This window comes from Gasterosteus aculeatus, chromosome 8 (assembly GCF_964276395.1).
Source record: "Gasterosteus aculeatus chromosome 8, fGasAcu3.hap1.1, whole genome shotgun sequence".
Lineage (NCBI taxonomy): Eukaryota > Metazoa > Chordata > Actinopteri > Perciformes > Gasterosteidae > Gasterosteus > Gasterosteus aculeatus.
This window is the reverse complement of record NC_135695.1, coordinates 8,421,039-8,438,294: the sequence shown is the minus strand read 5'-3', so window position 1 is coordinate 8,438,294 and position 17,256 is coordinate 8,421,039. Positions and strand designations below refer to the sequence as shown.

General features: G+C 42.3%; 2 protein-coding genes across 2 annotated transcripts; one reads left to right on the top strand and one right to left on the bottom strand.

Annotated features, from left to right (window-relative positions):
• The first annotated feature begins 183 nt into the window (after nt 1-183).
• Nucleotides 184-5,107, top strand: uchl5 (ubiquitin carboxyl-terminal hydrolase L5). The gene is made up of 11 exons (XM_040184884.2): nt 184-426; nt 873-936; nt 1,017-1,122; nt 1,592-1,717; nt 2,338-2,399; nt 2,723-2,853; nt 3,040-3,103; nt 3,247-3,349; nt 4,068-4,181; nt 4,371-4,469; nt 4,781-5,107. Exons 1-11 carry the CDS (start codon nt 351-353, stop codon nt 4,823-4,825), a joined length of 990 nt encoding a protein of 329 aa, XP_040040818.1. The 5' UTR covers nt 184-350; the 3' UTR covers nt 4,826-5,107.
• A 2,344-nt stretch (nt 5,108-7,451) lies between these two features.
• On the bottom strand, nt 7,452-9,707 carry LOC120824399 (regulator of G-protein signaling 2). Its single transcript, XM_040185231.2, has 5 exons — nt 9,470-9,707; nt 9,268-9,354; nt 8,800-8,861; nt 8,421-8,587; nt 7,452-8,269 (listed from the first exon to the last, which is right to left on the bottom strand). The coding sequence occupies exons 1-5, from the start codon at nt 9,556-9,558 to the stop codon at nt 8,075-8,077; spliced, it is 600 nt and encodes a 199-aa protein (XP_040041165.2). The 5' UTR covers nt 9,559-9,707; the 3' UTR covers nt 7,452-8,074.
• Nucleotides 9,708-17,256: the final 7,549 nt, after the last annotated feature.

The window sequence follows — 17,256 nt, the reverse complement described above, 5'->3', positions numbered from 1 at the left end:
CTGCATTTTTACCCCTGTTTGTTGTAGGCGGGCGGGTATTGTGTCAAGAACATTATCTTGAGATCATAATTGATTATATAATTTTTCTCTTTCCAAACGTTTATTTGTAGCCTCTAAAATGGTGCTAGCTGCCAAAAGTTTAAAGTAATTAATGCCAAATAACTATTACTCTCTACCGGGATACGCTCCGCATTAAAACGTGCTCACCCACACTGCTCACGTGGTACGCCATCGCGTTGACGTCACAACAGTGCTTCACTGAAATTAGCTTGACTAGCGGACACGGCTAAGCTAGTGCATCAGCATCTTGTGTATGTGCACCGTAGTTTGAATAAAAAGCGTTGTAAATAATGGCCGGCAGCGCAGGAGAGTGGTGTCTGATGGAGAGCGACCCGGGCGTGTTCACGGAGCTGATTAAGGGTTTCGGTGAGTGACAGCCGTCCTGACGTTAGCTGGCTCTGCTCATTCAGCAACGTTACGCCGTGGCTATTAGACAGCGCGAGCCAGATACCTCCTTTGAAGCTAAATTAGCTTCCGTTGATTTCCTACCATTGAATCAATAAAATGGCATGCACATGAAAACAGAATGCGTGAGACTACCAGAACGATGCATTCTGCATGAAGTTGGGTGAAATAATTGGGCAGCCATGGCTAATTCAATTGGCCAAGCTAACTAGCTAGCATTACTCAGCGTTCAAAACAACGGCGCGTGAATACAAATCCCCACAACATGTGTTGTGGTTTGTCCTGCTGACAACGTGCCTGTCGTAAAGTCGGCCCGCTTAGTCAACGGTTTTGGAAGACCTTACTTAAAAAATGTGCTGTCCAACTATGAATATACATGTGATGTTTTATTTATTTGTCCTCGCCAGGTTGCAAAGGCGCCCAGGTTGAAGAAATCTGGAGTATGGAGCCAGAGAACTTTGACAACTTAAAGTATGTTAATACTCTAGTATCAATATGCTGCATGCTCCCTCTTAAGACGGGCCTGTTTCATCGTATCCACCCTGTTTCAGGCCAGTTCATGGGTTGATTTTCCTGTTCAAATGGCAGCCGGGAGAGGAGCCAGCCGGATCGATCGTTCAGGACTCCAGGCTCGACCAAATCTTCTTTGCAAAACAGGTAGATTCAAATAAAATAAGTTGTTTTAAGATCAAGACAGCGTTATTTTGCAGGATTCTGCCTACAAACTTAGGGATTGTTAATGGGTAACTGAAATTGTAAAGCATAATTGATCATAACAATAGTAAAGACGATTGTATAATGAATTGCTTTGCTTCATGATTCAATGGGCCTATAACTGTAAGGCCACAACAAAGTGCAAGGATGCTTCTCTTCACTCTGATATTTTTAACACTTTGAAGAAAGCACTTTTTTATATGTATTAGTATTCACATGCCAATATTAAGACACGCAGATTGCAGGAAATGAAAGATTCATTCTGATAGTTTCAATTTGTGCATTCCACTTTTTACAGTTTGATTGTTCAGTTACTATGGGTGTAATGTGGGCTTTTTGACGTATAATTGCATCAACGTCTTCCTCCCATTGATTGTTGTCTTTGTGTGTGTGTGTGTGTGTGTGTGTTCAGGTCATTAACAACGCCTGTGCTACGCAGGCCATAGTCAGCGTTCTGCTCAACTGCTTCCACTCCGACATGTTGGTTGGAGACACGCTGACAGAATTTCGAGAGTTTTCACAGAGTTTTGACGCTGCTGTACGTTTACGGTATTTTTCTCCTGATTTCAAAAAACACAGTAAATATTGGTTTTAATCAAACTATGAACTTTTTCATTTGTAACGTAAATTCCAACGGTATCTGGCTTGCAACTCAATTAAGCGTTTATCCTCAAAGTTAACAGATCTTTCTTTTTTGGAGCTGTAATGTTATACACAACTTCCCCTTTTCATTTGCAATCCTGACGGTTTCATCCTCTTACCTTGATGACTAAGTTGTCTGAACCACAAATTGTCAAGAGATGAAGCGTGAAGTGATGTTCAACTTCTTAGATTTTGAAAAGTTTCAAGTAGAGACTTCTGCAATGACTAAGATTCTTTCGTATTGTTTTTATCTTTTTTTGTCTAATCCAGTTATTTGTTTAGGCAGGTAAACAAGCAGGAGTCACTCACTGCTTGATAATAATCTGTATATAGTCTAGGATTGAATTAGTACGGTTAATATCATCGCCATTGCAACTCCTGGAAAGCAAATTGAATGCATGGCATGTTGCCAGAAACGAGGATGTATAATGTCTTCCATCCAGCCTTTCATAACGCCGCCGCATCTTTAAGACGGGTTATACACCGTCAGCCTTCTAATCCTGCACCTCTCCTCAGATGAAAGGTTTGGCTCTCAGCAACTCCGAAGTGATCCGACAAGTTCACAACAGCTTTGCCAGGTAAGCTCCTGCTCGTATCATATCGGGCTGAAGAACGTCTGTTTCAATGGCTTAATGCTATTTTTAGCCCCTCATTCTACCTGTGATTGGGCAATTTGGTGCTAATGCATCTGGCTGGGTCATTTGTTGGTCACATCTGATTCCCTTACGTAATAAATGGAAAATAAGACCATTTTGTTTCGAGATGCGCAGCACTTTCTCTACCTGCTTAAGACTATTTTTAAATGGAACATTCTGTTCATGATAGAAGAAACCACAGCATCAACCATCGTACGTGTGATACTTGATTTCAATCTTATGATTGTGTTATTCCGCATTTACAGACAGCAAATGTTTGAATTTGATGCAAAGTCGTCAGCAAAGGACGAGGACGCATTTCACTTTGTGAGCTACGTTCCTGTGAACGGCAGGCTGTACGAGCTCGATGGACTTCGCGAGGGACCAATTGACCTGGGTAAGCCGAATAGACGCCTCAGCGCCAGCGTTGGAAGTCGTGTCCCTCCGTGAGAGGTCCTCCTATGTGGGGCTGCAGTTTGTTTCCCATTTGCCCTTTAACTGTCTCCTATAGGATGATGAACCGTGCGGTTACTTTATCTACGGACACCGGCTGTATTATTTGTCCCTGTCTGTGTCTCACCAGGTACATGCAACCAGGACGACTGGATCAGCGCAGTTCGGCCTGTCATCGAGAAAAGAATAGAGAAGTGAATGGCTTTAGTCCCAGTGGTGGTCGAATTTGAATGACTCCCCTTTCACCTTTTTTTTTTTTTAAAGACAATGAGCAGTGAGACAACTGATTGTTAATCTAAGGCTCTATACTTATTAGAACTATTATTTTCCTCCTCAGGTACAGTGAAGGAGAGATCCGATTCAACCTAATGGCCATTGTGTCAGACAGAAAGATGATATACGAGAGAAAAATCGCTGAGCTGCAGACCCAGCTTACTGAGGTGAGCGGAAAAGCCAAAGAATATACAGAATTCATCAGATTTCATTGGTTGGACGTAACCATGGTGTCCTCAAGAAGTGCGTTTAAGGGGTGATTTTTTTTTTAATGTTATTTGTCACGTCATATTAACCAACACACGCACTGACACGCACTGTCTGATTCTGCGTTTTTAGTTCAATCTAGTCCAATGACGGAATCCTCAACATTGATTGTTCCAAATGGAAGGAGAGGGATCATTTGACATGTCGGAACAAATGCAAAAACCTGATTTAGAGAGGGGTCAAAGGATGTTTCACAACACGCTAGTTTCACTAACCTGTTTTTGGTCTGAAGGTGTGGTCTAGTTCTACCTCATGCCTCATCCAGCATCATCAGGAGGGTGTTGCAGGACATGTTTTCTCTTGCTCCCGTAACCGACCACACCTATGGTCAGCGGTGGTGCCGAGGTGTACTGACTGCACATCAGCACTACTGCAGTAAGCTGAAGCACCACCGGAGGTCAGCAAACACAAGGCGTAGATTTCAACACGGGGAAAGCCTTGTGTTTTACCAATCCAACTGAATAGCCAGTGTTTCCCCCTACCTAACCCAGCTGACCGTCACGCTGTTCACGAGTCCGTGTAATAGCTTGAAGCAAGCCTTGCGCAGGTGGAACTCCTCCAACAGTGATCAATGTTGCAATTATGACCCGCTGAAGTTTTTTTCCCTTGTGTTCCCAGGACGAGCCGATGGACACAGACCAGAGCAGCACGTTTCTTAGCTCCATCCAGTCCGAGATTGCCAAGTACCAGCTCCTTATTGAAGAGGAAAATCAGAAGCTTAAAAGATATAAGGTGGGTTTCTAGAACGTCGGAGAAAATAGCCCACGGGTTTTTTCTTTCCTCTGTAGAAAAAAGAACTGCTGAATGACCATGAGCACATTCTGAATGTGTTTACTGCAGTCACCTCAGTGTTACGGCCTTTTCAATTCCAGCCGCGCCCAGCTTCCCTAAACTTGTGGGATTCATGCTGTTTTCTCACAGATTGAAAACATTCGGCGAAAGCACAACTACCTTCCTTTCATCATGGAGCTGCTGAAGACGCTGGCAGAGTATCAACAGTTAATACCTTTGGTGGAGAAGGTATTTGCTTTTCTTCCAGATGCCTTTCTTCAACATACTTTGTTTAATGGGATATCTTGCCATTTCAAGCGACACCCACAGCTAAATAATGGATGATTTTGGTCCAAACTGACAGTCTTCCTGATTGTCATGGCATTTCAGCTGCAGTGTTTATTCTGTCCACTAGAGGGCAAACCTACACGTCTCATCAGCGAGCCATGCGTAGTTCATAAATAAGACATTAATGAATATTTAGTTCATGCAATGTTTTTAGGTGTGTTTTTAATCAATCAAGTAATCACAATTAAAAGAAACATTTAATTTCTCGCCAGGCAAAGGAGAAACAGAGTGCCAAAAAAGCCCAGGAGGCCAAGTGAACTACGACAACACACTTCCAAAAGAGCAGCCTCTAATCACACACATCCAGAGCAGCAGTCACCCTTTCATCACTGAGCCACTTGCAGATCCTGTTCATCGCCGGTCATATTCGCGTCACTGACCACGGAGGGCAGGCGGTGAACCATCCGGACATGAAGAACAGCACTGCAGCAGAGAGACTGTCATGTGTGTCCATCAGCTCTAGTGCATGATAGAAGGAATGATGTGCTCAAATTATGTTCTGTCTTATTTTCATAATAAAATGTCTACATGGTTGGGAATTTGTGTTTTAAATGTACCAAATTCCAAGATGGATTTAAAGAATTTACATTTTTTCACGTTTTGATCTCCGTTGCAGATTTTTCTTTCTTTCTAAATTCCTCCAACAGAAGAATCCCTGCTGCAATCGCACTTAAGTGATAGAGCTTTGCCCCCACCTGCTGGTAAAACAGGAAAAACAGAGCTAACACTTAGAGTACATTACCAAAGTGAAACATTTAAAACAAAACGATGTAGCGATCGAACCCGCTACGAACCATTTAACCTGACGAGAGCCCACAAAGACTGTGTGCGTCATTGAGAAATGACTACTGTTGTTTTTGGATGGCTTCCACTGGGACAATGTTGTTCTTTCGCACAAAGGAACCACCGCTGCTGACTTCAGACACTCATCTGAGAATCCGCAGTCAGGTCACCGGCGTAGAGAAGTAGAGCGTGGTGCTTTTCTATTTTTGGCTCGTCTGTTTACATACACACCTTAAGTACTTTGGTTCTGATCTGTTGCCAAGATCCTTCATAGCAACTAATGGAAACACAGGTTTTACTACCATCCTTGAGATCGAGAGAACAGAACGTGTCCGACTTAGTGGCTCGTGGCGGAGCGAACAAAACGTACTCATGGTGACAGTTCTAGTTCAGCAGGGTGATCATGAATAACGCCGCCGCCTCATTGGAGCAACACAAACAACCAAGAATTCAGTCTTAAAAATAGCCTGCTTGCTGGAATGTGCTCTGCATGTGCGTACTTTGAAGGTCACGGGTAGTTTTTGTACAGATTGTTGTCACAACAACAACTACGGGCTCATTGAAGCAGCAGTTCCTCAACACAGCCGACAATAATGCATTCATTTATCAGTCTATCAAAATGTCAGAAAAGTAACCCAAAATATAACAAATATGCATTTCACTTTTTCCTTTACCACGACTGTTTTCTCACAGCAGGAAGGTCATTGGCTCAATTCCACCCAGTGGCCTTTATGTGTGGACTTTCCATGCTCTCCGTCTAGTTTAGGTGAGATTAAACTAGTTGTTTTCAGACGTGAGGTTTTGTGGGCTTCGCTAAGGGGGAATTCATGCTGACACCAAGACGGTGCTATTGATTACCATGATCGTCGTCTTTATGGTTTACCATGTTTTAAAGCTAAAACGTGCTAATTAGCAACAAACACGAAGTACAGCTGAGGCCGTTAATGAGGTTAATGGTGATGCAGTTATTTGGTCATAAACCAAAGTAGTTAAAGACATTTCGATGTGATTGTGGTTCTAAGGGAAATGTTACTAAGGTTAATTCTGCGGAGACTTCATTTCATCCCATACAATGACTATTGAGACATTTCAAGTCAAACCACAAACGTCAACCTTATGGTGGTGTTGGGAGAAAAGTCCAGGGGTCGCCGAGGTCAGTAGTCTCAATCCTGTGGGCTTCACGCCTCGCTATGCGAAATATAAGCGCACTCCATATAATGCCGCTTATAAGGCGCTCACAGACTGGAGAGCCGCGACGATTAGCATTTTGGGGTCATTATTGTTCGTTTGTAAGTCACAAACATCTTTCCTCACATGTCATGTGTGGTCCCAAATCGTCTCCTTTAACCTGAGGGCCGCCCGTGCATCCGGTTCTGTCTGCTGTCTGCGAAGGTGCTCACTGCTAAAAGAGGAATGTTGCTCTTGTTGTTGTCCCCCTCCCACATCTATATCGGGACGTGTCTGACCTTAGTAAAACCAAATGGTTAAAGCGCACGGCAAGCAAATTAAACTATTTAAAGTTTTGGTATTCAAGACAAAAACATGACTTCACTTTATCAACAAACAAGATGTGTGATGACAGTGTGACACATAATTGTCCTTTACAAGGAATCAGGCTTTTTATTGGTTCGTATTCAGTCGGTACTTTAGTTACATTGTACAGCGTGTTAGAGCGGCTGGTTCAGCAGCCATGTTTGGGTCGTTTTATTGCTGGAGAGCAATATTGGACGTGGCTTTGCCAGGTGGCCAACAAACGGGATGCTAATGTTGTGCCATATCTGGCCGTCGCGCGAATACGCAACTGTTTAACTACAAACATCAATGTTGAAGGTGCATATATCCCAATTTGGGGGTTTTACTGGATCCACTGCGGCCAAGTGGGGAAAAAACAACATCTGTTAATGCAGGTTTTAAGTAAAGTACCAGTTTAGTATTGAGCAGTAAAGTAGACATTTCACCAGAAAACCAGAGCCTTAATGTGGGTGAAACTTTAAAATCCCCAAGCTTGCCACTGCTCTCAAATGGCGAGAATTATCTTCCATGCTTGAAGATATTTAAAATGTTGGCATTTCATTCAGAATTGAATGCAACAAAAAGGCATTTTGGAATTGAAAAATATTTTATTTCTTGAGCAGTCCAGCTGCCTGGCCTCTTAAATTCACATATAACACAAGCAATATTCACAACACAACATTTTCACATTATGTCATGGAAAATACACTGTAAAATACACAACGTATTATTATTATAAGTTAGAATTGTACTTTTTGTGCAAACAGATCCAAACAAATCCAGAAGAGCAACATGGCAGTGAAAGCCAGGCTCACGCACGACTTCAAGTGGATGTCAGCGTATAAATACATTCAAAACGCTTCGTCGGTTAAAGAGTAAAGTGTTTCGACAGTGATCACGGGTCCTCATACAGTTGTGCTTCAACACTCTCTTCTGGAACACGTCACTGCCCTCAATTCCAACAGCGAGATATAAAATGTAACAATAATCGAAGGTGCAAGAAAATCTGCGCGCAGTGCCTCATCAGCAGGTCGCGTCCTGCGCAGCTCTCAGCACTGAAAAAATAAATAAATGCTTATCTGCATTTTTACGGCGTTGTTTATGCTGAGGATTTGCATTTGGGATTATTATCCCAAGGCGGTACCATCAGCGGGCCGGTCACATTGTCACAGTGGTAAACAAATGACTGGAGGAGCGGGTGTCCAGTTGGACTAGGACGCGACGCGCCTGCCCTCCCCTCTGGCAGCGGCACACATTTCTTTGTAGAGCTTGGAGTTAATGAATCTCGGGTAGGAGTCGTTCTCCATCAGGCTGTAGACTTTCCTCTCAGCTGCCAGGAAGCTGGTCACTGTGGGCTCACGGAGGTTCTGGACGATGGTATTTTTTGTGTGGAAATCCAGGTTTATCTGTAACCAAAGAAAAAGCCCATCATGAGCCTTTGAATTTGAATGAGGAATACCCTTTGTGTTTGTACAACTTGAAGTACAAAGAATGTGATCAAATCAATCCGCCAGCTTTACATTGATTAACGGGCGATGCTGTGAAGGCAGCGGTTACCTCTTTGGGAGCTTCACTGCTGATGAACTCCTCGTAAATGCTGTTGGCCTTGGACGCCAGCGCCTTGGACGACGTGACGTTCCTGAAATCCTCGCAGGCTGTCCAAAACTCAATGTTCTCCTCGCAGAACTCGGTCTTCAGAAAGGCCCAAAACACCCTTTTCCCGTCTGTGGAAGGGAGAGGGGGAGGGGGAGAAGACGCATTAAAGACACGGCGGGTAAAACAAGCCCAGGGACTTTGTTTGCTCATTAATGTAAAGCAAAGTAAGTGAAAAGCCATTACGGGTTCCTTTTATATAAACCAATAAAGTGCTTTCATTTAGCACACAGTAACCGTGCGACCTTTGAGACACTTGTGTAATGCAGTGAATGATAGTTACATTCATGGCCGAGGAGTTTGTCAAACGACTGCGCCCATTGCTGCACGTCATCAGCCGTCGGCCTGAAGGGAGAAGACACATCACGCATTAGAGTAGAACTCAAGAGGAACACCTCTTTTTCATTGAATTTATTGCATGAATTAGATATTCATCTAGAAAGTTGCCATTAATTTACTATACAGTTTGTAAATGCTACAATTATGTTTTTTATTTAGATTTAAATCATTATGATATGGTTGGGTTTATTTAGTACTAAAACAATAACGTAAATGCAAATAAATTAACATTAGATACATTAGATAAAGTGTTCATAATAGGTAGGCTGTGCAAGGACAACAAATAAAGTAAAATGAAATAAAATATTACAAGTCAATAGGCTATAGATTATATTTTAAAATATTGTAGAAATACGAAGCACAAACAGTTGCAGATTTATGTGACCTCATCCTCAAAATAAAGAGGTCTTACCTGTAAGATCGTTTCTTCAGATGTAATAATGACTTGGAAGTGTGAGTCTTCAAAAGAAATCCAATTCTGTTCCTCCAGTTTTTCCTCCTTTGAAAAAAAAAACCCATCAGTCATTACTCTTTTATTGCAATTCTAAGCAAAATCTTTTTTAAACCTCATAACGAACCCGCATCCTGCTCATCGATAGATGATAGGAACTTACTTCATCTCTGTGGGCGCCTCCTTTGGCGTCGTACAGCCAGTCAACGCCATGTTTTGGAATGACACACAAGTACGGCTCTCTTCTCTCATGCTGCAATCTCCTCTCCTTCTCCCTCTTGACTTTTCAGGGAACTTTATAGTTTCTCCCTCCGACCAAGTTGTGGGTTGTGCCGGCGAGGGGTCGGCCTTAACGTCATTGGCTCTCGCTGTGTCAACAGCAGCTCTCCCTGGTAGGACTCTCAGCACATGAGGCATTGGAAGGATGTTACTAAACAGCATTACTTCCGTAGGTACCCTGCGGGCTTGACATTTTTTTGAAAGGTCACAGTGTGACGTATGTTGCAGACACAATGTCCTTGTTACTAAAATGAAGGTATAGGCAGCTGGTAATGGGACCTCTTTCTATTTCCTCTGGGTTTTTTTTTTTTCTGTCTTTTACATATTAAGAGCATTTTGTAAAATTGAAGCGGCTCTGTTTTGAATCTATCAACAGTTCTCTAAGCATTGAACAGCGAAAAGCTTTTACTTTCCTCATATTTTAGCATTTGAAAACAGTATTCTCTGCAATGAAAAGAACAAAAAACACACATGCACCAAACAAAGCCAGCATGTGAGCGACAGCCTGCCTTTGCAACACCGTGGACAGTGTTCAATGAATTACTCACACAGGGTGTGGATATGATGACGTCGTGTGCCAGGTTTGTAAAAATATGATGATGCAATTTCCTCTTACCTCCATGGGCAACTGGGGAAAAATGTGGGCAGGGTTAAATGTACTATTTCACAATCCTCTCATGATCTCAGTATGTTTAAAACGCTCAATGTTCTTTCTTGGTATTTAGTTCACTTGTGATTTCTGGGACAAAAAGATCTTTAAATTTGGTCGAGATGTTAATCTCAACAGCACCTCAATGACTTTGTCTTAGAGAGCGTAACCCAATACCTCGAACCTGTTGATCAGTCAGTCGGCAAAGCCTCAGTCAAGGAATTAACCGTTTTTAGCAAAGAGTTAGTGCCTACAGTTCGATCTGGTGGAAAAAAAGCTTTGTAGTTTTTAGGGGGCTGCTGGGAGAATAGATCCCCCATCAACAAACACAGGCACGATCGTGAGATATTATTAAGGTCCACGATAGATCCAACCCTAGACGAGGAGATTAGAGGGAGCGGCGTTGGCACCAGGTTATCAGAAGACATAGTGACAAAGTGTCAGGATATCAAAGTACACCTGTGACTCAGCGTCAGAAATGTTCCAGTCGCTGAGCGGCGGTGGAGAGGTGCTTTCATGTGACCCAGACCAGTTCTAACTCGGCTGCACCGTCGACATGTGAAAGTCTTTCAGCTGTAAAGCAGCCGGTTTTGATCACTTGAGGAGGGCGTCAGATCACTTTAATAACAAGCTGAAAATACGCATGAATACGTAATACAATTTTTTGTCCTACGGAAACAAAAAGCAACATTCGACTTTTCATCAAAGTGACAAATGTCCAATATTCACTCTTATTTTGGTTGTTGGATATCTTCACCTGCCGGCTGTTCAGCCTTCTTCTCCTGCTTGTTCTAGGATCTGACGTGGATTTTTAGTGTGCACAGTTAGAAGACAACCATCATGCACCAAAAGACACTTACTATGTACAAATGCATGTGTAGGGGGGTTTCACAAAGTAAGGGCTTCCAGCCCTTCTCCTGGCAGGAAAAACGAAGGCCAGTTTTTCCAGCCCTTAAGGGATGCATAGAGCTGCGTTTGTTAGCAGATATACAGATTTTGCCACTTTTTCTGTTAACCCACAATAAAGTCATAAAAGAACCAAACTTCATTAATGTTTTTTGTGACAAAGAAGTATCAGTTCCAATCACTTTATCAGAGAAAAAACAGACTTGTAGAAATAACTGGAAACTCAAGAGCGCCATGACATTATGTTCTTTACAAGTGTATGTAAACTTTTGACCACAACTGTAGCAGGGTTTTAAATGAATGAAATGTATCATTATGTCTAAGCCGAAACCTGCATGTCTTTCTTGTGCCAAGTAAATGAGACTCCCACATCCTTTTCACTTTGCAATGGCGTTTAATTACAGGTGCAATGTTTCCACATGGTGAGTAGAAGAAATGCATACAGTCTTTGTTGCGATCGGTTAATTAGCAGCATTTCAGTGAGAGAAGTGCAAGACAGCTAAGACATGCCGGCACATGATGAATGCATGCTCTGGCTGGTTGAGCGAAGCGCATATCACAGTCATTTCATAGCACTGTACAAAGTTCATATTCCAGTAACAGTGTAGTTTGACATTGACATCACATCCCAGAATCACTAAAAGGGCAAGCCCATAGAGGCACGGGACAAACGCGTGAAAAGCATTATCACAATTTGTTCTAGATTATTAGTGCCATAATGCATGTACGTCACATAGAGTGTCGTGTCGTGATCATCACCGGCCCCCCTATCCCTCTGTCGCACCAGTACGGAGCTCATCCGGGCGAAAACACGGCATTCGGCCCCGTGTGTTTATTATGATGTGCAGGCTGACTGTGTGTAAGCAGCCGTCTGTTTAGAAGTGGACGAAGAGCAGAGGCAAGTTTCCACTGAGGCACCCGGCCTGTCCACAGGGGCCATACGCAGACGGTGATTCCCGGCACCGGGTTCGCACACTTTGGGATTGTACATTTTATTATCACCACAAAAAAAATGCTTAAAGTAAAAAGGTAAACATGGATGTCAAGCGAGTCCACCAGCATGGAAGACTGGTTCTAAAGGACTGCAACCACGGTTTGGGTGTGTGCACGTTGTGTGTGTGTGTGTGTACTACAGACAGCAGAAAATAACACCATGGCGGATGCACATGCACTCAGCCCAAAACAATTACAGAGTGAAAACACATTAGAGACAAGCAATGGATGGTAACTGAAATTGGCTTTCCCATTTGGCTGTTTGTGACTGACGATTAAAGTTCAACTCAACATTGGATAAAACCTCAACCAGAGAGCTGCTTTTCATTCCTGCACCGTGTGCCAAGGAGGTTTCTCTGAAGCACCTGAAGTTGTCTTAAAACATTCTGATGTTGTTGGGGATTTTTAAAAATAGTGAATGTATGGTAATTCATTTTATCAAGCAAGAGGAAGTCAAATAAAACTAATTATTGAGGAAACCCACTCCAGATCACACAAAACAAACAAGGCCAATGTCCTTCTAAAGTTGTTTGGAAGTTTTTCAACGGACCTACAGTATATTCATTTTTTTAATATCAAATGGTGTTACAACACTGACAGTTTTTCTCCCAGCCTCCTTTCACTTCCCCCAGTGGTGAAAGCGCTGTCTCCGTGTCCTTGCTATCCTGTGTTGGGCAGATTAAGACACGAGCCGTGTATTTCTTCTTCTGTCCTCGGATGGCAACACACCTCCACAGTGACTAATTTAATGTTTGGGTGGTTTGGTTGTACAGCAGGCAGGTGATGTGGTCAGTTTACATAAATATGACACATTGTTATATATTAATTTGCTTTTTTATTTCAATAATTGATCCTACAAAAAATGATATGGACAGTGATAAACTTTATAAAAGGATATTTTGTCAGTGAATAACAAAAGGACTGATCACACGCAAACAGCAAACAAAATACAAGAGGATGTTAAAATTGCTGTGGGGCCGGCCAAACCCAGTTAAAGTGACACTCATGAAATTAAATACCAATAAACCTAGAAAACATTCCCTCAGTTAATACAATAAGCCTTCAGTCAGGCCTGAAATGTAAAAAACCCACAGATATACAAGTCTTCACCAGATGAAGGCACGATAGACTTTTAGTGCAGCATCCCTAACAGCAAAGTTATATGTTTATCTTTTAATTTTAATGTGGTTAAGGAAATGGCTCGACATTTTGGAAAATCCATTTATTAGTTTTCATGTAGAGATTTACACGAGAAGATTGATACCAAACTCACATTTGTCTTTTAAAGCTGCAAGCTGTGAGGGATGCGGCTGAATCTAGCAGGCAGGTTACAGTTTGCAACCAAATTAAACTGAAGAAGCTATTTGTGACCAAAGACACAAAAGGAGGGCAAAAAGCCCTATTTCTAATCAGACCTAACATCCCAATTCTTTTATTCCCTCTCTTCGGTTAAACAATACACAGTCATCACAGACGCTGCTGGTCACAAGCCTGTGTCCCGCCATCACCCTAAACGTGCACAAACGTTCAAGGGCCTTTTCAGCGCTGCTGGAAGCTTTAATTAATGATTGAGTTCATGCATTTCTTCAGGCTTCATGTAGACGTTTAAATGGATATGTTTTTTCTTTCAATTAAAAGACATGATGAATAAGTACTGCGGGCGGTCTGTCACTGTGTGGGTTATAATTAAGCAGATCTAAGTAAGGGCCTAAGGTGGCAGGTATTCCCTTTCACAAGTCATTCATCATGTGCTGATGACAGTCGCTCATTTGGCTCAAGACACTCTCAGCGCTATCAAATCGGCTTCCCTCCTGGTGGCTCCAGCAAGTTGAAATATAGATTAGCAAAGCCACTAATACATAACCATCAGCGGCTCCAGTTACTGTAAATTAGATTAGGGTACCTTTTGAAAATAAATGGAAAGATGATCGATTGAAAGGTTTAATTTCCCTGTCCTCTCTCGAATGGCCGACGATATGACCGCAAGATTCTCCAGCCAAGCAGCGGCCCTTTCCAGGGAGTCCTGAACAACTGATTTATGGGAAAACTTAATTATGAAGTTACCCATTATGTGTCTTGTATAATGACGTGTTTAAAAATGTACATGATGGTGGGTTTCAAAACTATATGCCACTAGATTGATGGAAGAAATTTGTGAAGCCGATATGGATCCAAACCAGCTTATCACATCTAAGCAGCTAGCGGTTAATCACTTTCTATCGTCACTCACTTTTTAAAAGTTTCATTGAACTTTTGGCAGCAACTTTTTATGGAGAACTAAATCTCCTGCCAGTTCTAGTTTTAGCATGAAATGCACGGTGGGGCTAAATTACCCCCAATTAAATGCAACCCTGTGAAGGCGTGTATGGGATAGGTCGGCTCACAACGTTCCCATTAACTGAAGTTGACATCAAAAGAACCTACAACGCCCAACAAAAGAAGACTGGCTGATCCGTTTTGTAGAATTAGGCCACCAGATTTAGGCCGCGAAATTACAGGGAAACAGTACAAAACAAGTTGTTCGACATTTAAGGCGCTGGCATACTTCTGCAACTGCGGCTGTGTCTTTTCGCGCAGTCGTGTCGATGGACTCGTTTTGATTTATGGTGTAGAAAAATGGGTCGATGCACGCAAGAAGGGGTAAAAAGGCACGCAAGGGGCACGCAAGACCTTAGCAAGGGGGTCTTGCGTGTCCTCGCGTTTCTCTGAAAACGCAGAACTATAAACTAGGCTTTAGGCTTAACTTGACAGCCATATGTGAGGCATAAACACATAATTAGGTCAAGTTGAAACCTCGTGGAATCAATTAATGAAAAATTCCTACCGATGGCAATGGTTAATGGCTAATATCTGCCCGAAACAAACCAATAACTTTTATTTGCTTTACTTCTGCAAAATAGTGCGGTATTAACTCATTTTGTGTGGCTACATTTCAGAGAAACTTGCTCTGTTAACGACGACTCAGGCAATTCTAGGCCTTCCTGTTCGTAAAGCAACACATACCACTTACGCACTAATTTGAGGATAATCAAAATGTGTTTGTTTACAAAATACCCCTCAAATGAATGTATTAAAATAAATTATATTTATGTATTTAAAATATTGTAAATATGTTTTTCTGGGTTTTCGGTTTTCTCACAATTTGATAGAGAAGAGCATTGAGGTTTGGACTCTGTAACAGTCACAGAATGTCAGTGTAACTAAGCAAAGCTATTAAAAGACCACAACTTGATTTATTATGTTCTGTAGACAGTGCTTAGAAAAATTAAAGCAACAGTATTTTATCAGGGTTTGGCATGAATTCAGTTGCACCTCTCTGATAATTGTCTGGTCGGGCAAGTAGCAGACGGGGTTGTTAATCAATTTCAACTTCATTGGTGTTGATTGAATAAACAACAGGCGCGCTAGAGGTGCAACACTGAGACGACCCCCGAAACAGGGCTTTTTATGGAGGCCAATTGAGGTTTCTCCCGCTTGATCCCTTTGACTGGTAACAAGTTGAGCTCTGCCCTACAGAATGACCTCCAGCAGGCCACTGTTGTTTATGTCGTCTCTGCCCAAACAATCAGAAACAGAGTTCATCAGGGTGGCCTCATGCCGGGACGTCCTGCGGTGAGCCCTGTGCTCCCCTGTGCTCACTGCCCGGCACCGTGGAGCTCTGTTGGCATTTGCTACAAGAAAAACCAGACTGGCGCCCTGTTTCACAGATGAGAGCAGGTTCACCCCGATTACCTGTGATAGACGTGACGGGGTCTGGAGAAGCCGAGGTCTGATAAGGTCTGGGGAGGAAAATCCACGGAGGGACGCACAGACCTCTGCAGGCTAGAGGGCGGCAGTCTGACTGCTATCAGGTGCTACCCGTGGTTCAGGTTTCAGGTCCTGGGTTCCTCCCGATGCCCGGGCCGGCCCTCATGTGCCAAGAGTACGCAGACAGTACCTGGAGGATGAGGGAATTCATATTGAATGTCCCTCATGATAGAACACCTCCATGATGTTCTGGCCCATCAGACGCCCCCAGGTTACTGCTCAGACTTTACAGGAGCTCACCGATGCCCTTGGACAGACCTTGGAGGACGTCCCGCAAGACACCATCCGTCGCCTCCTTAGGAGCATGCCGCCACGTTGTGAAGCGTGCATACGAGCATGTTTTAATTAAAAACTAAAAAGATATAAATAAGCATTTTGAGATGCAGAAATTTTTCACTTTGATTTTTGTGGTGTCTATAAAATGAAGCCCTCTACAGGCTGAAACTGTTATTTCCATCGAAGGATTTTTCGCATTAAGATCTGACATGTTTTCGAAGTATTCCTTTAATTTTGAGTGTAAAGGTGTATTTTTTTTTTAATAATGGTACTCAACAGCCCATAAACCTTTGGCTTTGTATCAAGAAAGAAAAGAAAGAAAATATGCTATAAAAGCAAAAAATTGAATTAAAACCAATTGTACACAGGTAAAGAGCCTAATTTAAATGACTGTTAATCAAGTTGTGCACAGGAAAATGAATTCAAATCGAGGGTTATTAGTAAATAAATACAAAAGTAAGCAGGTGAACAAGTAACTTAACAAGGGAGTAGCCTACTTACTTCTCCTTCAGCGCACCGTGGCTAGTAATGTTACAGTGCACCTACTTACATAAAGAGAAAGTATTTTAGGTATTAAGTACAGAATTACTATTTTGTTTGTTTGTAAAATAATAAAAAAATATAGACATGAGAGATGTAATAAATACATAAATAAATAGTTGTACTGTATACTTTTTCATTCCATAGGACAGAGTTTTACGTCTTGACAACAACTGCGCTGTAGTTGCTTCTGGACAACAATGGAAATACCAAACCAGAACTTGGCACAGCCTTTAGGTTTCCATGCTTATGTGGTGGAGTTCTGCTTTAAACACACAGCAGACAAGCATTATGTAAACATGCCAGATACTTTGTGATATAATGTTTAAAGATCTATTTCAATAGAAGGGAGTTGCAGTATTCTTTAAACAGCCCATTTGACTAAATTTGCTAAAAGCCGTAATGTGAAAAATGAGAGATCGAAGACTCAAATGTGTGCGTGTGTGTGCGTGTGCGTGCGTGTGTGCGTGTGCAGTGGTGTGTGACTAAAAAAGTCTCAA